General features: G+C 41.0%; 1 protein-coding gene across 3 annotated transcripts in view; it reads left to right on the top strand.

Moving 5' to 3' along the window:
• PKHD1 (PKHD1 ciliary IPT domain containing fibrocystin/polyductin) overlaps positions 1–21444 on the top strand; it is a 414808-nt gene that overhangs the window by 103616 nt on the left and 289748 nt on the right. For all 3 annotated transcript variants that reach the window (XR_011529807.1, XM_070584791.1, XM_070584792.1), the window contains exon 36: positions 20260–20416. Coding sequence is in view for 2 of the 3 variants with exons in the window: in XM_070584791.1 (XP_070440892.1) it covers positions 20260–20416 (157 nt within the window). In the remaining variant the exon portion in view is untranslated. The remainder of the gene's footprint in view (positions 1–20259; positions 20417–21444) is intronic.

Raw genomic sequence — 21444 nt, 5'->3', positions numbered from 1 at the left:
CATGATTTGGTGTCCTGGAGCATTTTCTCTTTGTGTGGTAGGAGCGGCCCAACCTTGGTTTGGTAAGTGAAAACCTTGAAATTATATGTGATTTCTAGTTCACAGATTCTGAACTTCCTTTCCTTTGTAACTGAGATTTCCTCTGCATTCCTTGGAGGCATTTCGATTAGGTTATAATTTCTGCTTTTACTTTTACTTGGTCCAGGAATGCCTCAGGCAAAGGATACCCCTAAATTCTCCAGCATAGCACTGGCTTCAGGGAAAGAGCAGTGGTTCTGAATTTCATCCCCATATTGGCATCCAGGCATGTTCAAGGTCGAGAATCTGCACAGGATCACTGAGCACAGAACACTGTTTTTAGGCCTGTGGCAGGAGGTGCAGAATGATGCTCCCGATCTGTTTTAATACATCCTGAAGATGGAGACTTATGACATGCAAACTTTGTGCAAGAGCAGGCTATGTGTGAATATCCTTTTATTTCAAGCTCATCCCCTCTTTTTCATTGTATTTCTGTTTTAAACAAGTCGGTGTACCTAAAGGCTTCTTTGGTGAGGAGTAAAGTGAATGACTTCCTTCTAGGCCTTTCTCTTGGGGAAACTACTTGGTTAATGACAGATTCACATTTATTCAATGAAAGAGGATTTTAGCTAAGAAGAAAGTGTGCCATCTTTCTAGCCTCATTGATCTACTCACTGTTTTGGAAAAGGATAATTTTAATGGCATCGCCAAAAATAATAAATATTTTCATCTTGCCTTTCTAACGAGGTGAATGGGCTTATTTCTTTTTCTTTGCGGCCTGCTCCTTTGTCATAACTCCAAGTTTTCAAATCTGTCCTCATAATGCAGGCTGCTGTGGAGCAAAGAACTTCATTAATATTTTCCTGCTAGGTTTGAAAACAATTAGAGCGGTGACTAGAAGGAGTTAAAGAGGACCCCCCAAACCCTGAAACCAAACAGACATCACAGGGCAGGGATAGCAGGTAAAGTGGTTGCTATAAACACTTTCTCTTGAAAGCTGTGTCTTTTCAATAAACACACCGTCAGGCCCTAGCAAAATATTTCCAGTTGCCTTCATGGGTGGTGCAGGGCTGGAAGCTGTTAGCCAGTGCTCAGTTAAATTTCAAATGTCAAAGCTCATTAATAGTGATTTTAGCCAAAGACAGCTTGTAAGGAGCTGTGCAAACTTAACTTCCTCAAATAAAAGGAGAAGAAAGATGACCATTTAACATTGCTTTTCCTCCTCCTGCTTTCTTCACCTCCGCTGTGAGTTTGTTTTTGGTTTTATTGACAGTAGGTTTCAAGTTTATATTCCGCATTTCCCTTAATTTGCCTTGTCCTTTTATCCCCCCCTTGGGAAATAGGCCTATTACAAAGGTGTTGCGATGTTTCTTTGAGTTTTAGGAGGAGTGTTTTCTCTGTTTGAAGCGGGCCTGGAGGAGTCTGTGAAAGTGTGAAGGCAGAAGGTTCAGCTTTGGAGTGAGAGAAACACACTGTGATATGATTATGTGTTCAGATGCTGTTTCCAGCCTTGTCTGAATACAAATGTAAAGGGAGATTCCGTTTATACAATAAGAATGTTTCGAACTAAAATATTAATACAAGCAAGCACCCTCATTATTTATCATCTGGCCAATTTTTACTACTGTGGTGACCTGGAAAATTAAATGAAAAAACATTTTTTTTTTTTTAACTGTTCTGAATTTACTTGTACAATTGTGAATTGTGGGTTGGCCTGATGCGTTAAATTCTATGATAAAGTAATTAATAATGGAGCTACCAATTACGAATTTGACATCTGTTTGGCCTCCATGGTGATTTTGCGTTTTGCTGGCTGATACTTTACTCGGCTGCCTTCCTGAATCTTGCAGAGGATTCCTGGGCACCAAGGAAGCAATGTCTGGACTTTGCGCTGTGGTGCAGTAGGCTTAAGGAGCCAGGGCCATTGCCTCAGCGGCCGTCTGGTGGGGACATCTTGGAGCCTCTCTTACTGGACTCTGTGGCCACAATCGTCTTGAGGAATTTGAGCTTGGGTTGCACTGAGGTTTCTGTGTGACTCCAGAGAAAAGGTAGAGAGTAGGGGGAAGAGTACGCGGGGTGAGTGTGTATTAAGATGGTGCTGCACCAGAGGTTTCTTCTGAGGATTTATGGTGATTCCCTTTTGGGGGCAAGTATGGGTGCCAAACAGAGGTTTATGAGCCCTGTGACTTTTTTCCATTTTCCATCAAAATAAAAGAATTTTGCTTTCACCCTACTCTTAATTGTTTGGATTTTTAAAGAAGCTGACTGATTTGGACAAATGTTGCTCTGCTACCAAAGGTCATTCATTGTACACAGCCCGCCATCTTGAAATTAAAAGGAATCTAGTTACTTTCTTTAAAAGGATGCGTGTTCACTTAACGTTTATAGATTTCAGTGATATTTGGCTCACAGATACAGGTTTAGTGATATGGGATCATGTTAAGTAGGCTGTATTGTTCAGAGTATTAAAAGTTTGCATGATTTCTTTTTAAAAGCCAATTAATTATAGTTTCTGCAAGTAGGATCACAATCTGGGAAGTATTCCTAAGAAGACCGTCTTTTAGCTTTTATCTTCTCTATCGTTTCTTGTAAACATCCAGATTTTGCTCTTCTCAGAAAAGAAATGAGTATGCGGTATTGTAAGGATTACCTTGTATGTTGGTTTCTCCTAAACGGTGAGCTTCCTGAGGGCAGGGAATTGTGTTATTTATCATGTTATCCTCAGGGCCTAGCACAGTACCTGGCTCAATCAGTGTTTATTGGTTAAAAATATTAAAACTTCATTAATTGGTATACTAACAAGATTGTAGGTGAAATATTTAACTTAAGAGAAAAATCAATTTTATGGACTCTAGCACATTGATTATTTGCATGCAAATGGGTGCTGCAAATTACATATGAGTGCTATCAGTTTATTGAAGCGGGTCTGGAGGCACTCTGCTGACAGACAGTGCTGGGTGGTTAAGTTATGCCTTGATGAATATATTCTGCAATCTTTTCAAAAACACTAAATAATTTTAACAGATGACAAAGAAATTGCTAAAATTTCAGGCAAGAGAAAGTGTTTTGGTGTCACTGCAATCCACTGTTTGTTGGCTGCTGTTCCACATAGCTGGTCTAATTCATTAATTTGGTCTAATTAATGTGGTAAGTATCCCTGTGTTCCAGGCTCTGTGCTAGTGACTTGTCATACACAGGTGATTACAACGTAGTCCCTTCCTTTGTCGAACTCACAATCTAGCAGGTAAAACCTTGATGTAAACATGGACCCCACAGCAGTGAGAGCAGAGTGCAGAGCAGGCACTGAGGAAGCAATAGCATCTCAAGGGCCCGAGAAGGTCATCACAGGGAGAGTTAAAATGGAGCCAGACCTGGAAAGATGATGCCTTGCCCAGGAGTGAAGAAGCATATGCATAAGCATGGTCATACTATGTGTAGGAGACAGTATGGCTTTTGCTACAGCTTGAGGATGCTGCATGTCTCAGTGGAGGCCTGAGGAGGCGTGGGAGATGAGGCTGGGGAGACCAGTTATAGCGTGGGGGTTATGTGCTCATTTGAATTTGTACTTTATTCTCTCTGCTCTCTTCTAAGCTCCACACCTGCATATTCTAAGTGTGTGTAGGGCAGGCCAGATGTGTGAGTGTCTATGTGAGTGAGAGAGAGAGAAGGAGAAGGGGAGGAGGAAGGGAGAGAGAGAGGGAGGGAGGGAGAGAGAGAATATAAATTAATGAGGTTAATTTTTCTGGGAAGAGAATATTAGCATTATTAGCGGTAGAGAGGCTAATGGAAGAAATGTGCACAGACTGTAAGCAGAGATCAGATTGGCTATTGAAATTAGTGGTCATTCATTTAACATTTATTCATTAAAAGCCTACTGTGGGCCAAGCATTGTGCTAAACTCTAGATGCACAAACAGACCTGCTCTCTGCCCTCATGGAGCCTATAGTGAGGAGGTACAAGTGAGAAATGAGCGCCTCCTGTAGCCCTACAGATGGAGAAGGAAAGAATGAACTGAGGCATTTATGAGGTGAGTGGACAGGATCTGGTGACCTGTTGAGGGTGAAGGACAGGAGGAGTTGTAGGTCACTGTACCTTTGGAGTTGGGAAACTCTAAACTTGGTGGATGGTGGTGTCATTAAGCAATTATATTTCAGGTATTGACGGCTGAGTGAGTAAGTCTGTGGCAAGGGGAAAGTAATGAATGCAGTTTTATACATGTTATGGCTGAGTACTCCATGTAACATACCAATGGAGATATTGATCCATTTAGAGTTTAGGAGAGAGTTCAGGGTTTGCGATGCAGATTTGAGAGTTGTCATAAGGTAAATGGTAATAGAGGCCACGGGAGGTAGTGATGGTACCCAGGAAGGATGTGCAGATGAGAAAGAAGAGGATGGATGCTTGGGGACTGCCAGTGTTTGTGGGATGAGCAGAGCAGTCTGCTTCTTGCCTGTTTGTTCTAGATTGCCTCCTCTCTCACCTTGCAGCCCTTGATGTCATCAATAACCCCCTCTCTTTTCTGCATTTTCTATCCCTCTTGTTCCATCAGCTCATTTTCCTCAGTATAACTGTTTCATCTTAAACAAAGAACTCCAAACTTCCCCTAGTCTTCCTTTGACCCTATGGCTTCTTTACAAAGTGGCTGAGTTCCTGCCTTCCCTTCACGGCCATGCCCGATGAAACACCATTGACTGTTTCCAGCTCCTCACCTCTGGTCCATCTTCCCCCCAAGCTTCTTGACCTTGACAGCCCCTCAGCACTGAAATGCCCCTCGCCACGGACTCTTGTAACCTCCTACTAAATAAGGACTACTTTTAAGTCTTAATCTTATGACCTGCTTTTGAATGCATTAGTCTTGACGGGCTCTAATAATCACCTGACTCCAGTTCGGGCCAGTGTAATTTCAATATGACAAACTTTTATTCAATTTGTAAAGACTCCCCTACCCCCAGGTGGCTCGGAAGCCTGTGGTGGCCAGTGGTTATTTCTCTCTTCTCTCCGTCCCCTTCCCTGCTTCCTCTAGGAGTTGGCCCAGGGGGAGGGAGGGTCAGGGTAAAAGGACGCATCGTATGTGGCAGGTACAGCAACAAGGCAACAAGTGTCCTCCGAGGGGAGACGTACAATTGTTAGCTCTCTTGTGGGCTTTTTGTGGGTCTATCAGCAATCCTCCTGCTGAGGTCCTTTGCCTGCAACTCTCTATGACTGGCTGGCCCATTGCTATTCTGGGGTGGGTTCCTCTAGCTGGGCTTTGCTCTCCACCAATAGTCCAGTCCCCCTCCCTCTTGGGCCGCCTGCAGCGGAGCGCGCGAACTTAACCACTCGGCCACGGGGCCAGCCCCGGAAAAATATTCTCTTAAATCAGCCCAGATCTATTCTCTTCAGGAGGACTCACCTTTGTTTTACCAGCGGTGACACACAGCTTGCTTCTAAACCAGTGCCCTCTTTTCCCTCTGCTGCGGGGCAGGGGCAGCTCCAGCCACAGTCTCCTGCCTTTAGACTTTGCAGGTGTGAATCAAATGCTAGTGCTTTTTCAATTAAGTTCTCCCATTGGTTCCCTTGAATCTCCTCTCGCTTGGCCTAGCTTAATTAGATGAGGTGGGAATGGAGATGGAAAATTTCACAAGATACCAAATGTTGTGAAGTAGTGCCCTGGGATAAGCACTATAGCAGTAAGTGCAAAGCCCAGAGGAAGCAGAACAGTGAGGGGAGAGGCCAGTTAGCTCTGCTTTATGGTGAGGGGACACGAGCAAAAGCTTCACAGAGAAAGGGAGATGACCTGGCTTTTGAAGAGCGAGTAAGCATTTGCCTAGTAGAATGGGGTTGAAAGGCCTTCTAGATGAAGGTAATCAGGGTAACCTCCAGGACTGAAGGCACGGAAGTGTGAAATAGCAGAGCATGTCTGGGGAACCACAGGTGCTTTCTGTCTGCTCTCGCATAGGGAGTGGAGAGGTGAGCAGGGACTAGAGCTCAGAGGCCTTGTAGACACACATGCACATGCACTCACAAAGTGGATGGACCCACACCCCACAGAGCAGCAAGGGAAGCATGCAGGCTGAGGCTTGTCTTCTTTTTGGGTTTTTCCTTCTTTCAGATGGTTTTAGGATCTTGAAAAGGTCATTTAACCTCTCTGGGCTGCAGCACCCTCATCTGAAAAATGAGGAGACTGGGTCCTCTAAAATTTCTCAATTCCTGGCTAGGCTCTGGAGAGGCACTGAGCCAGCTGGGTAAGTTTGATTTTTAATCTGTTGCTTTGGTCTAGACAACTAGGGAACCCAAGGAGTTTGGTGATTTAATTAAAAACAATGAAGCATCTACTTTCTAGTTTTTAAATTGTGGTAAAATATGCATAACATAAAATTTATCATTTAATTGTATAGCTCAGCGGCATTGAATATACTCACATTGTTGTGCAACCCTGTCTATCTCCAGAACATTTTCATCTTCCCAAACTGAAACTCCATACCCATGAAACAATAACTCCCGATTCCCCTGCCCCTAGTCCCTGGCAGCCACCATTCTACTCTCTGCTTTATGAATTTGGCAACATAGGTACCTCATTTAAGTGGAATGATACAATATTTGTCCTTTTGTGGCTGGCTTATTTCTTTTTTTTGGTTTATAACATTGCATAATTTCAGGTGTACATTATTGTTTATCAGTTTCTATATAGACTGCATCATGCTTACTTCCAATAGCCTAAATTTTATCCATCACCATACTTAGGTGCCCTTTATCCCTTTCGCCCACCCCCAAACCCCCTTCCCCTCTGGTAACCACTAATCTGTTCTCTTTAACCATGTGTTTGTTTATCTTCCACATGTGAGTGAAATCATGTGGTGTTTGTCTTTCCCAGTCTAGTTTATTTTGCTTAACATTATACTCTCAAGGTCCATCCATGTTGTTGCAAATAAGACAATTTTGTCTTTTTTTTATAGCTGAGTAGTATTCCATTGTATATACATACCACATCGTCTTTATCTGTTTATCAGTTGATGGGCACTTGGGTTGCTTCCATGTCTTGGCTATCGTGAATAATGCTGCAAAGAACATAGGGGCGCATAAATCTCTTTGAATTGTTGATTTCAAGTTCTTCGGATAAATACCCAGTAGTGGGATACCTAGGTCTTATGGTATTTCTATTTTTAATTTTCTGAGGAATCTCCATACTGTTTTCCATGGTGGCTACACCAGTTTGCATTTCCACCAGCAGTGTATGAGGGTTCCCTTTTCTCCACATCCTCTCCAATATTTGTTATTTTTTGTCTTGTTAATTATTGACTTATTTCTCTTAGCATAACGTCTTCAGGATTTATCCATGTTGTAGCATGTGTCCAAATTTCCTTCCTTTTTAATGCTGAATAACATTCCGTTGTATGTCTAGGCTACATTTTGTTTGTTTGTTTATTGTGATGAATGCTTGGGCTGCTTCTACCTTTTGGCTGCTGTAGGTACTGCTGCTATGAATATAGATGTACAAATATCTGTTCAAGTTCCTGCTTTCAGTTCTTTTGGGTATATGCCCAGAAGTGGGATGGTCAGATTATATAGTAATTCTGTGTTTAATTTCGTGAGGAACTGACGTACCGTTTTCAAAGTGCCTGCATCATTTTGCATTTCTATTGGCAATGCATGTGTTCCAATTTTCCACATTCTCACCCACACTTGTTATTTTGTTTGGTTGGTTGTTTTTTGTTTTTAATAATAGCCATCTCAACGAGTGTGAAGTATTGTCTCTTTGTGCTTTGGATTTGCGTTTTCTTAATGATTACTGATGTTGAACGTCTTTTTATATGCTTGCTAGCCGTTTATATATCTTCTCTGGAGGAATGTTTACTCAAGCCCTTTGCCCATTTTTTAATAGGGTGGTTTTTTTGTTGTTGTTGAGCTGTAGGAGTTCTTTATACAATCTAGATATTGATTCTTTATCAGATACATGATTTGCAAGTATTTTCTTCCATTCCATGTGTTGCCTTTTCACTCTATTGATAGTGTCCTTTGATACACAAAAGTTTTTAATTTGATGAAGTCCAATTTATCTATTTTTTCTTCTGTTGTTGTGCTTTTGGTGTCATATCCAAGAAATCGTTGCCAAATCCAGTGTCATGATTTCCTCTATGTAAAAACAAAGAACATATTTTATATAAATTATGTTGGCCTACATTCTGTCTTTAAAATCCAAATCTCTTGCTTAGTCTGCAGAATGTAGTTAAGCTTCATGTGTTTTCTGCTTTTGCCTCCTATTTTCTAAATATGCTTTGAGTATCTTCTTATCATCTTGGTTGCTTAGGGAGTCAGGCAATGTGTCAATATCTATGCCCATTACGTTGTCTATAAATGTTGTTAATATGTTCAAAAGGTTTAAAAATGTTTTAAACTAAATAAGGCTTAAATTTGCTTTGGTCTGCCCATGTGAGAAACTTAAAGACTTGCAGATTAAAAACTACCCTCTCACCCCAGTTAGTTGAGTATAATGGGAAAGAGGAGGGAGTAAGGTGGAAAAGTTAATTCTTTCTGCTTCATGAGATTGATAAAGGGATGAAGTAATTTTTTCTCAATTTTCTAAAACGAAACCAAAAACTCTTTGGGTAGATGCTAGGCAGGGGAAACTTCATCTGGAGAGGGCGGTGTCAGCAAGTTGTCAAGTAGTCTGAAAGGGGAAATGATAGAAAGCTGTGCTGCGTGCTTGCCAGCTGTTTCATGGGATCCCTTGATGGGGCTCACACCTACCGGAATGCATGTTGATCATGCCATCAAGAAAATTTTAAAGAGCTACTTACACTGTGCTAATTTAAAACTAAAAGTCATGTCTTTTGGTGGAAAAACAAATCACATTGATTGGGCTTTTGTTCTGGTTCTACCCCTGCTCAATTTACTGAGTAATCTCCTAGCAGCCACTTAATTTCACAGTTTTGAAATGAGATATTGGAACAGATCTCTAAGCTTTCATTAACCCTGAAGTAATAGAGGGACCCATTGGGAAAATGGTGAAAGAAGAGGTTTCTATGTTCTTAAGGCAAAACAGAGCCACATGAATAATTAATCCACAGCAAGTTGAGGCACTGATTTCCAGAAAGGGGGTAATTCCCCAAAGTTGGAAGAATTCTCCAGAAAGGCATTTTGCCTGTGTTCTGAGAGGTGTTGGGGCCTCTGATAACTCTCCAATATTGCCTCAAATTACTCCAGCTTTGAATCCCTAGAGAGTTGATTGCTACTTCCTTAAGGTTCGTTTTATGGGGGTCTTTGTGGCTCTTAATCTTCCAAACCTTGAGGAGCGTCTTGGGTGATAACTCTGTCTGTGGATTGTTTAGTATTTGCCAAGGGTTCTGAGTTTTCTCCCTTTAAAGACGCATAATAAGGAAAGTTTTCCAAGTGTTTGTATAAACTTATGTGTATATGTTATACGCCCATGTTTATACATTATGTGCATTGTATACAATGAATTCCAGGTGACTATAAAGCAAATGATTAAAGTGCATTTTGCTATCTGGAAATTATATTGAGCTTTATGAATTTTTGGAAGGGCTTTGGAAAATTTTTGCTTTATGGGGTTTTCTCTGAAGAAGAGTTTACTGGAAAGGAAAATGCATATATTTCATTAATCTTATTTATCAGCCAGTCAAAGCAATAAATTAGATATATATTATTTTAAAAAACAGCCTAAAGCACCCTGCTTTGATATACTAAATAGAAGGCAGTTGAGATTTGGATGTTTTATTTTTACTCGTGGGGACATTTAAATTATGGCACCACCTGCTTGCCAATCCTACCCATACTGATAACTGGCATATGAAAATTTGGAAAAATAAAATGCAGATTTTTTCCATCATGTCAAAATGGCATGTGGTTTTGATCCTGAGAGTGGAGGGTTTCCATCAGACTGCCCTATCTGAAATCTCTGGGTCTATTTCCTCTTTTGCCTGGACTGCTGTTACTGGTAGTTGATGTTATTCAATTATCTCTACATTTTAACCTTGGTGTTTACTTCTAATGTCGCTCAAGTCAGTAGATGATTCATTGCATCTGGAACCAATAAACAAGGTTTGGCAGAAAAGGGACAATGTGTGGCGGATGCGTTTGGAATAAAGAGAACAATGCATTTGAAACTGGGCTCTAAGAGCTTAGAAATTCAATTATGCATTCATGGGTCTGAGGGTAGGTACCACAATGCCTGGCCCATAGTGAGAAGCCAGTGAATGTTCACAAAGGTGACGGTGATAATTTTAACAACACAGCCTGTATGAACAAGAAAGGAGTCTGATCTGCAGTCGACAGGCAAGTTCTCCAAATTCTAGATTCCTGAGATTTCATCCCAGCTCTGAAACACATCATTTCATCTTTCTGGGTTTCCTCATTCTGCAAGTAGGACTGATAATTTTGTGGTGTTAGTCTTAAAACGAATAACGTTTTGCATCATCAAATACCAGCAATACATGCATGAATGCTTAATGATAAAACATGATGCTACTTTCATATCAGGAGATCTAAAAATCTAAATTAGCATTTCCTTTGTCTTCCCTAAAAAGTGCATTAATCTCCACTCTGAAGCTTAAAGATTGAGGGTAAAGTTATTCAGTCAAGGTTAGTGAAGACACCAAGTGCAGGATCGATTTCTCTGGTTTCTGAGCTTGGTTTTCCTCTGCAAAGAATTGCATTTTTCCTTTCTTTTCTTTTTTTTTTTTTGTTTTTTAGTGAGGGAATAAAAAAGTCAAATCCTCTCCTTTCTTCAGAAAGCAATGCAAGTGAAAGAATCGTGCTATTAAAACCAATTGTATTCAAATACCATTCTCAGAAACAGTGTCAGAATATGGGCTTTTAAAAATTTTTGGTATCTCCCAAAGGACAGATATCATGGCTGTGTTCAGGATCAGGAAGGGTTTGCATTTCTTCAGCCTAAATAGAGAGAGGTTGTGAAGACTTAGTGGTCCTGAGGGATTTGCTGTTTACCTTTAGTAGTCTTGGCACTTCCTGAGCAAATGAAAGGTCTGTATCAGGTCATAATTTAAACTTCTTGGCATCATACATTTAAAAATTCTGTATTGCATGTCTTGTATATGGGGAATCACTTATGCAGTGACAGAACAAACTGGCTTTTGCCCAGCACTGCCATCCCAAATTGGTCTCATTCTTGTCTACTCTTTTGAGCAGTAACTTCAATGAAGGGAGGAGAACCCAACTGTAAACACATTCTCTGAGAAAATTACTCTCCAAAGAAGGTCATTATGGTGGCATATTCGTTTTCTGTTGCTGGGTGATAAATAACCACAATTTTAGCAACTTAGAACAATGCCTATTTATTATCTCACAGTTTTTGTAGGCTAGAAATCTGGGCACAGAGTAGTTGGGTTCTCTACTCAAGATCTCACATGGCTGAAGCCAAGGTGCCAGCTTTGCTACAGGCCTATGTGGAACTTTGTGTCTTCCTCCAAGCTCATTCAGGTTGTTGGTAGAAGTCAGTTCCTTTCAACTGTAAGACCGAGGTCCTCACTTTGTTGTTGGCTGTTGGCCAGGGACCATTTTCAGCTCTTAGAGGCTCCTCTTGATTCCTAGTCACGTGGTCCTCTCCATAATATGGTGGTGTGCTCCTTCAAGGCCAGTGGGGAAATCTCTCTTTTAAGGGCTCACTTGAATAGTTGAAGGTCCTCTCCTTTTTGATTAACTCAAAGTCGACTGAGTTCCAAACTTAATTACATCTGCAAAATTCCTTCACCATTGCCATATAATCTAACCTGATCATGGGAGTGATATGCCATCATGCTCCTCATATTCATCATGTTCCAACTAAAGGGGAACGGATTATGCAGGGCTTGTACACCAGGGGACAGGAATCCTGGGGAACATCTCAGAATTCTTCTTAATACAGGTAGTGTGCTTGAATTTGGGGATCTGAGAAGGTCCTAATGCAGTCTTTGTGGAAGTCAAGGTTATGCTGGCATAGCAAAGATCTCTTCCATGTCTTCCTGGACTCCGTATATTTTACTTAGTCCTGCGCTCTCCTGAAGTACTAAATGGACCCAGTCTGGGTCATTTCTGTTCCTGGAGGCTTTAATGAGGCTGTTAGTTCTAGTTTCTTATGAGGGTTTTAGATCTGGGATGGCCTCCCGGGAGTTCACCTCGTGAGAGGATCTATACTCTTGGTAGAATACACATCTCTGTATTCAGTATTTCTTAAAGCTGGAGCATGTCTGATGCCAATAAGAAGACTGACAGAAGACTTGGCTTTGTGTAGTTCTGATCCAAATGTAAGGAATTGGTGTGGAATAATCTTGGACCCAGCAATGTGCCTAGTCAGCTCCTTGCCTTCTGTGAGCTGTGGGTATGACTCCCCCAAAGAGGCGGGAAATGGAGGAAGGAGGAAGCAACCAGTAAGGGGACCTAATTTGTTTGTGTTAATCAGAAACCTACCCACTTTCCTAATTGATTGTTCACTACAAAGTAGCTTGATGCTTCTTTAGCCTGGGAGCCAAATGTAATCAACTTTTGTTTGTTTCTGTAAAAAAAAATTTTTTTGCCCTTGAGGAGATCATTATTTCTATTGTATGAAGATGGTAGCCCAAACATTAAAGGTAATTAGAGCAGATGGCAGTGAATACTTCTATTGTAAAATACACTGAGGCTTATAAACTGGTTTTCATTCCCTGGGCTTCCTCCTTTTCTCTCTGCCACCGCACATTCATTTTGTTTCCCTTCAGGTATAAAGAGGAGGAAAAAAAGAAAAGGAGGAAAAAAAACAGGTTCCCCTGGTGTATGAAACTGAGGAGCTGTCAAAGGTTCATAGCAGGGAAAGTGTGCTCCGTGTATTCAATCACTGAAATTAAGTGTTTTCGAAGGCGGTGCAGTCACGGGTCCGTTGCATGGGGAAATAACACGCTGTAGTCCATCACTTAAAATGTTAACCTTGTCTCTTACTAGTGACTGGAAGCAGAAACACGTGCTCTGTGCTCGCTGGTTAAATGGCAGTGTGTCAGCTCTGTGGAAAAGGCTAGCATGTACCTGTCAATCTTCTGATTTGGCTGTATGTGTGTATGTGTGCAGGTGCATGCATGTGGCATGAACACAGGCACACACACATACACACACACATGCCCACACTTCCACGTGCCTTTATGTAACCTTCAGAGACCTGGTTTATTGTTTACTGGAAAATGAGGGGAATAGAACCAGTTTTCAGCATTTCAATGTGTGTTTTTTACTAAGCTGTTTAATTTGCCGGTGCTCAAACTCTTAGGTAGCTGTATTATACTTATTTATTTTAACTTATAGAAAGTTCCATTTTGAACATATTTCAATATTAGTGGAGTGTGGATGTACTATACTGAGCATATTCCAGGTCCTTGGACAATATCAGTCCTTACTACTATACTGATAGTGTGAATTGGAATATACCAGAAACCAGCAAACTTTTTCCATAAAGATTCAGAAAGTAAACATTTTAGGTTTTGTGATAGTCTCTGACACAAACTGAAAGCAACTATAAACAATATGTAAATGAATGTCAAAGCCATGTTCCAATAAAACTTTATTTATCCAAACGGTGGGTGGGCCAGGTTCGGGCTGTGGTTTGCTGACCCTGTTATATAGTGCCGAGAATTTTACATGATTCTGTTCTCTCTGATGTGTAAGAACTTGAGGTCCCTATGCAATGGGAAAAACGAATGTCCCACTGCATGAGCAGAAGCGTTATAGTGCTGTGCTGCATCCCTTCCTTCAGGCCCACCGCCCTGTCTGTCCTCTGTGCTGACTCTGTAGCCCTCCTAGCCTGCTCGTTCCTCATACGGCCGCTGGTTCACACTCCACTTCTCTGCTCCAGTCCTTTATCAGAGATGCAGACCCTGATCACTTGATGTAAAATACCTCCTTCCACCCTGGCACTTCTGCTCCATTGCACCCTGATTTTTTTTTTCAGACCACATTATTTGTTATATATATTTAAACTTATCTCCCTAAAATATAAGCTCCAGGAGGTCAGGGATTTGTTTTGTTTTGTGCCTAGACCAGTGCCTAGTGGGCAGTGAGTGCTCAAATATTTGTTGACTTCAGAGACCCATCTGTTCTGTAGTTCCAGGCAAGAAAAGACTGTGATTGTTAAGTGAGATAATACATGTTTAGTGAACTCAGAAAATGTTAGTCACTATCATTAATTTTTCAAATTTAAAATTTAAAGTGGAGAGGGTGATCAGCACGTTTTCCCATCACGAGGATTAGTGACACTGTACGTAAAATGTCTAGCACCGTGCCTGGGACATTAGAGTATTCAGGATTCAAAAGCTATCATTGTCATTAGTATTTTCTCCAGCAAGTGGAATGATCTCCCGTCTTATAATTCAGAAGAGGCATTGTCGGAGGAGATTTGTAGATTCAAATGGAAGAGCAGATAAAGAAAAAGTCTCTGTAAAATTGTTCTCTTTGCAGACTGTTATGTGCCCTGAAGCTCAAGAGTGCTAAAATAACTTACATGCATGAAGCATTGAGTGGGTCTCAATATCCTTTGAGAAATCATGGAGTATAGGTTGTGTATAGAACTGAGAGAGAAGCTAGAGAATTGCCTTGTTTTCTAGCAGGGACAAAGGGGCAATTTGAATTGGGCACGAGTCTCTGGTAAAAGGCATCCCTGACATTTCTTTGAGTGGTCCATGTGCTGGGCAGCGTGGAAGGACTTTCTCATGTTATCTCACAATCGTGAAGGGTTTATAAGCACCGAGAAAAGAAAGCGATCACTTAGAGTCAGCATGAGCTCAGTAAGAACAAATTATGCCAAACTAATTTAATTTCCTTTTTGTTCCCTAAAGAGTTATTAGATTATAAGTCAGGGGATCTATTCGTAATCCTGGATTTGTGCATGGGTTGACTTTTCTCCAATGAGCATTTTTTGTTTCGTAATCAGCTGAAGTAATCTCAACCTGTGTTAATTTCTCTGTAGGGTCCAGATTAAAATAAGAAAAGGTGATTAAGGCCCTGGTTGTCACATGTAAGGCAGTCCCTGCAGGGTCAGCCATCTAATCCTCTGAACTCCCATGGCATGGGGGTTATGCCTTTAATTATTGAATTAACCACACCTATGTTAATTATCTGGCTATTTGTCTTTTTCTCACTGATAATATGAGCACTTTAAGGACAAGGACAAGGTCACACGTATCTGGGAGAGGCAGCTTTACAGTAGCTCATACATAAAAGATTTGAGGTTTTAATTGGCTAACAAGTTTCATGTCACCCAACACTATAATACATTTATTAAAATAGCCAAGACTTAGTTGGGAGAGCAAATATCATTTAATAAACAGCATGAAGAGAGTTAACTATTTGGAAAAGAAAAAGCAAAGATAATAACAAAGAAAAATGGAAAACTTCCCACCAATATATATTCTAAACTAGTTGAGGGTTAACATGCAAATATAAAATCCTACAAATCAAGAAGAACGTGTAAGTGATATTTATGTCAGAATAAAAAAGGGTGTCCGATGCAGAAAATAACGGAGATGTCACAAAAGAAAAGATAGATGCAATTGGTTTCATAAAAACTAAAAACATCTCTTTGTAAAGGAGCACTGAAGAAAAGTTAAAAAAACCATGCAGCTTCATATCAAATTATTTTTTAAATTATGGCATGGTGATTATGAGCCCAAATAACAATCAACCATTCCTTCATCTAAACATACTTTGGGGTACCCTCTCCATGCCCTGCATTGTTATAGGTACCGGGGATATGGCAAAAAACCAAGAAGCTCTCATGAAGCTTACGTTTTCTTGGGCATTGACTGACTATGAGTAAATATAAAATGTTTCAGTGATGATAAGGGCTTTGAAGAAAATAAAGCAGGATAAGGAATGGAGCGAATGCTAGTTACAGGCACCTGTCTTTTCCAATTTCAGGGCTCACATGCTGAAGAAGGCATTCTGGTGAGGTGTCAAAACAGTTCTTTCTTGTCTTTATCATCTGGGAGACACTGTGACTAGAAAAATTCCCATATCCTACTCCTCCACCACCCCAGCTTAACACATAGGCTCACAAACAGGCCTTTGCTTTGCCTGGTGTTCCAACTTGCTGATCAATGACTTCTTTCAAGATAACTCTGGTGGTGGTGCAAGTACATTTAAGGTGACATGTGAGATTTGCAGACACTGCACATTCCCTGAAGTTCAGAGAAGTGCTGACATGCTGTAAGAAGAAAACAAATTGCATAAGCTTCCTAGCTGAAGCAGGAAAGTTTGTGCTAGTGTGTGTTTTTTCTTTTTCTTTTTTTGGTTTATTTGGGGCTGTCTGTACTGATGTTAAGATGAGGGCATGTTCTGGGTAGTTCTTAAATTTCTGTTTTTACACCCACCCCTCCGTGTTCAGGGGAAATGATCTTCACCTGTAGGATGGCAATGAATGGTTGTTTATCTCAAAGATGGAAACCAAAGCTAAAGGCTGAGCCCTTTGGAAACCATAGTGGAAAGAGCTTGTAGTCAGTGGAAGTAAAACTTACATTGGCCTATGAGCCGGGTTGGTGACACAGAGCACGGCTTTCACTGAAAACGCCATGTTGATATCAACTGAGAGGCTTTCAAATATATTGACAAGAAGTCTTTCATCAATGCTGTCAGCATTCTTTTTTGCTTGATTGGATCAAAGTGATAGGAATTGGAGGATAAAGATGTGGGAAAGTGAGCCATCCCCACTGTTTCATGGGGCATTGCCCCGGGGTCAGTGTAGGGAGTGATGCTACCTGTGTGTCCACTATGAAAATGTTGAAGAGCTAAAATTCTTATGACAGCATACGTGTAATCGTGAATTCACTGGCAACTTGCAACCATGGAGATACGTCGCTCCTCTCCTTCCCCAGGTAGCTGTTAGACAGTTGAAGATGCATTAATTTTTTAAGACATATAGTATTTAGTTATTCATGAACTAAAGCTTAAATCATCAATAAATAGTTATACATTTCAAGATACCTTTTGTATGCTAAAGAGAAGTTTGGACTCCGGGAAGCTTAAGTTTCTTGAAACTTAATGCTTAATATTTATTTTCATTTGAAAGCTACCACGCTGAATAGAGAAACTTAAGGTGAAAGAAAAAATTGATAGGATATTTCACAGGGAGACTGAATCTGAGTCTCGAGTTTTAATTTAGATACACTCGCCATCATTTGATTTAAGTTTAAATAGAGTTTGAAAACACAGAAAGGAGCGTGAAAGGATATGGGCCAAACCCCATGGATAAGGAGACCTAGCACTTTTAAGTATTTTAGATCTTATCACCTATTTGTCTACCTATTGTATCAGGAAGGTGTTTATGCTTGTGTCTGTGTGTATGTCTGTAACAGCTACAAATACATGCACGAAGTTGGATGGATGATTCATTTAAGAAATGGTTTCATCAATTTTTACTGTGCATTTACTCTGTGTCACACATTTTTTAGGGGGTTGGGGATATGGCAATGACTGAAGCAAAAATCCTTGCTTTTCATCTGAGTAAGCTCAATGGACGATGAATACACAAGGCATTATATAATCTAATACCAGAATGAATTGGTATTAGGGGAGAGGGAGTGATCGGAGGTACTATTTTAATAAGGAGACAGGGAAGGAGGTATTATTTGAGCAGAAACCTGAATGATGTAAAAGAGTGAGCCACGCAGACCTCTTGGTGAACAGCGATCCAGGAGAGGCCATGGTGAATGAAAAGACCGGAAGTGGGGGCTTGCTCTGCCTGAGTTCAGTCTGTCCCCACCCCTATGGCCTTTGACACAACATTTAAACTCTTTGAGCCTTTGCTTCCTCAACTGTAAAGAGGCGATAACAGCATTTGACCTTCCCTCCTGCCGGGGTGGGGCTGAGTTTAGCAATTTTTGAAAGTTGATGGGCCAGGCCAAGATGAATAACACATGGAAGGCAGCTAATGATACGCACAAGCGCTTCAGAGCAGGAGAGAAGTGTTTAAAGCTTACCTAGAGCTAGATAACAGGTATGGGTGCTAATTGTCAGTTTTAAAATGTTCTCCAATGAATTAACGGAAGATATCATGGAGTGGTCTCCCTTTGACCCCTTATGCCTAATCAATGTCTAGTTGTTCCAGATCCTTCTACTGTGAGGTTTTTCTTTGTAGTCCTGTAGCTGGGCTCTGAATCTGACCACCAGGTTAATGTCTCAGAAAGAGTTATGCAGCTGAGTTCTTCAAACTTCTCACAGCTCGTCCACATACCATCTTACTCTGCCTGCTAGTCTTCCTGAAGACCCTGAGCTTCAGGGGTTGGTTTGAAGAAAACTTCCTGGTTCCTTTTTAAGATGTATCTCCCTCCCCTCCAGCCCTTGTCTTAAATTGGTCCTCAAACCTTGACCTGGAAGTGTCATCTGAAGAGATCATTAAAATGACAGATCCATGGGTCCCACCTCCTGAGCTTTTGATTCCATCATGGTGGCACTGAAGGAATCTGCACCTTAAACAGCTCTAGGCTGAGAAACACTGTCCGAAACATCATCTTTAAAATGAGAGGATGGGATTCCTCTAGAGTCCTTGCCATCTCTGACCTTTTGGAAGTCCCAGCTCTTTCAAATGTCCTTTTATAGTGAACTCCATTCTGACATTACAGATAACCAAGTTCACCCTTCTGTGCACTTGTCTTTACCATCTTCATCCGGTTCACTCTTTTCCACCTTTCTCACTACTTTGTTCCACTCTGGTTTTCTCCTATTTGTCTCCCTTTCCTGTTTATGGTTTCTACAAGAGTAAATGAAAGGATTCTAAGAATGTATAATGTATAGCCTTATAAGGAGCACTTCTTGTCATTTTACTTCCTTATACCTAGCTTTGGTATGAAATCAGTAGAGATCTAAAATTCCCTCCTACTTTTTGAGTCTATGGATGGTCATGATGGGGACATGGTTCATATAGCTCACAATGATGCTCATGTGCCATGCATTCTTTGTTTGTGGTGCTGGGGCTGCTTATCACCATGCCTTATGCCTTTCCATCTCTTAAATTGGGACAAGTCACTGATTTTTATTTCTCCTTTGTAGATGCAGGAAGTGAAAAGATTCTGCTTTTCCTTATCCCAAAGCCTTGTGAGTGATTGGGTTGGGTATAGAACGCAGCACTATTGAGCTGGGGGTCAGTACACTCTCTTGGAAAATCTACTGGCTCTTCTGGCAACACATCTTTCCACTCTCTCTTGGAAACGCTCCAGGGCGCTATGGTCTGTGCAGGTGTAGTTATTGGTCTTATAAACCTGCCTTCCTTTCTTAATGATCTTCTCCCATCTGCCTCTACCACTTCACGAGAGGCAGTTATTTTATAGGAACTTGGGCTTCACATTTGGTTGGAATCCGGGTGGGAAGAAGAACTGTGTGGAGAGAGGCATATACATGTTGTATGTATTGCCTTGAGGGACTCACCTCCCTTCTTCTGATTTCATTATATCAGTCATAAATATAGTCCCATAACTGCACAAAACATTTAGACATGATCTCAGCCTCTTGCATGGGCTGCATACTGCTTTCTGCGATTATTACGTCCTTATTTTTAAAAATGCACTTCATTGTGACCATAAATTAACAGGAGAGCCAAAAGTTCCGTGAGGAGACCGAGGGCCGGGATGGAGAGGGGGTACTTCCTCCCCTGGGCTCCTCTCAGGCTTGCCCCCTACCCCTCACTCAAAGGTGCCTGCTCTCACCCAAAGTCAGCTGGCATTTCTCCTATGCCTGGGCTTTCAGCACTGATGCAGCAAGCACAGAGGGACAGGCAACGATATCAAAGGAGGCAGCGTGGGAGGATGGAGCTGAGCACTTGGAAAGAGGAATGTTCCTATAAAACAGGGACACTGGCAGTAGAGCCAGTGAAAAATGATCCCAATTACATAAAGCAAAATGCCACCCATCAGGCGGAACATTTTAATTCTCTCTATTCCAGGCTATTTATGACTTTTTGTCCAAGACTCAATACATGTCTGTAAAAATAAAAAATGGAATTGACCCCATCTGTTTGGTAGAAGAGGGCCTCTGCTTGGGGAAAAAAGGGCAGAAAACATTACCAGCATGTCACTGGAGAAATCCAGAGGCCGGGCACAGAGGGTCTGCAAGTACAACTTTGCTCCTTCAGTATTTTTCCCTTTTTGAGTTAGTCGTATGAGGAAGAGAGGGCGACTAATTTAATGAGACATTTAAAATTATATTTTAATTAATTTTAGTGTAAGAAGTTTCTATTTTGATTGATCACCCGTACTATCGTGCTTTAAAAACAAAACAAAGCGACAGAACTCTGTTTTCCAGGGCAACTTCTCCTTTCAGTTCTGCCGGAGGTGGTCGAGAGCTCACAGCTGGTTTCCTGAAAGAGTGCCACAAGATGGCGACAACGTCACGGTGGAGAAGGGCCAATTGCTCCTGCTAGACACCAATACGAGCATCCTCAACTTACTGCATGTTAAAGGTTTGTGGAGGGTGGAGATCTGTGGTGGCATTATTATACATAATTTTCTCACTTTTAGGGGACAGGAAGGAGGGAACTTTTTGGATAAGTTCCAGCCCTTGGTTGACAATTTATTCTTGGACCAAATTGGGATTTTACTGTGAAAGGAAGAAGTGGTCAGAGGGTTCAAAAGGAAAGCCCTTTCTTTTGACTCTTATAAGCACAGAGCTTGATTATTTTAATTTTTCAAATACAAGAAGGTTAACAGTGTTCTCAAAGAACATGCTTCTTTATGCTAGCCCTTTGTAGTCATGCTTGTCCACGGCAGCCCCCACAATATAGCAAAACGCTCCCAAATCGGTCAATGCTGCTGCTGCCTTTGAAATTCCCTGCCAAGAAAGCCATGTCTTCCTGCTTTTGCCCTATTGTGGTTTTGACTTCCTGGTCCCATGGAAAGTCATATAAATAGGCTTCCTTATTGCAAAGCTGACCACATAGCTCTAGGGTCTGGGAAGTTGGAAGAGACTGAGAATTCAGACTCCAGCTCCTCCACCGCATCACCGAGTGACTAAGTCAGTTTTTTCACCTCTTTATGCATTTGTTTCCTTATCTGTTAAATGAGAATAAAAATCACTGCCTATTCTAGGGGCAGATAATAAGGAATGGTTATCAAAGTGACTCTGTTCATTGGCAAATGAAAATTGCTTGGGAAATGTGATTAGTTATGGATGTCTATAAAACTCTTCACTAAAACACTGTTCTTTACTATAAATATATTTAACACTTACAGGAGCATCTCTTCTTGTTAAAGTAAGAGTGTAGCAGTATAAAGGAAAATAAACTATTTTGAAGGGAAGAAACTGATGCCGTTTTGATGCTTGTTTCTTACAGACAGAATCAGATTTCCCTGATTAGGCATTTTATAGTCTATATTCTGGAAGTTGTTTTTTTTTTTTTTTTTTTCTCTAATAGCAAGGAGAAGTTTTCAGATAAATCAGTTAATTAGGACCCTTTAGGAAAAATCGTCTGTGAGCGTGGGCTCTTGACCT

Source organism: Equus przewalskii, chromosome 19, assembly GCF_037783145.1.
Source record: "Equus przewalskii isolate Varuska chromosome 19, EquPr2, whole genome shotgun sequence".
In the NCBI taxonomy this organism is placed as follows: Eukaryota; Metazoa; Chordata; class Mammalia; order Perissodactyla; family Equidae; genus Equus; species Equus przewalskii.
The sequence above is the reverse complement of the archived record's forward strand: the minus strand, read 5'-3'. Positions and strand labels throughout refer to the sequence as shown.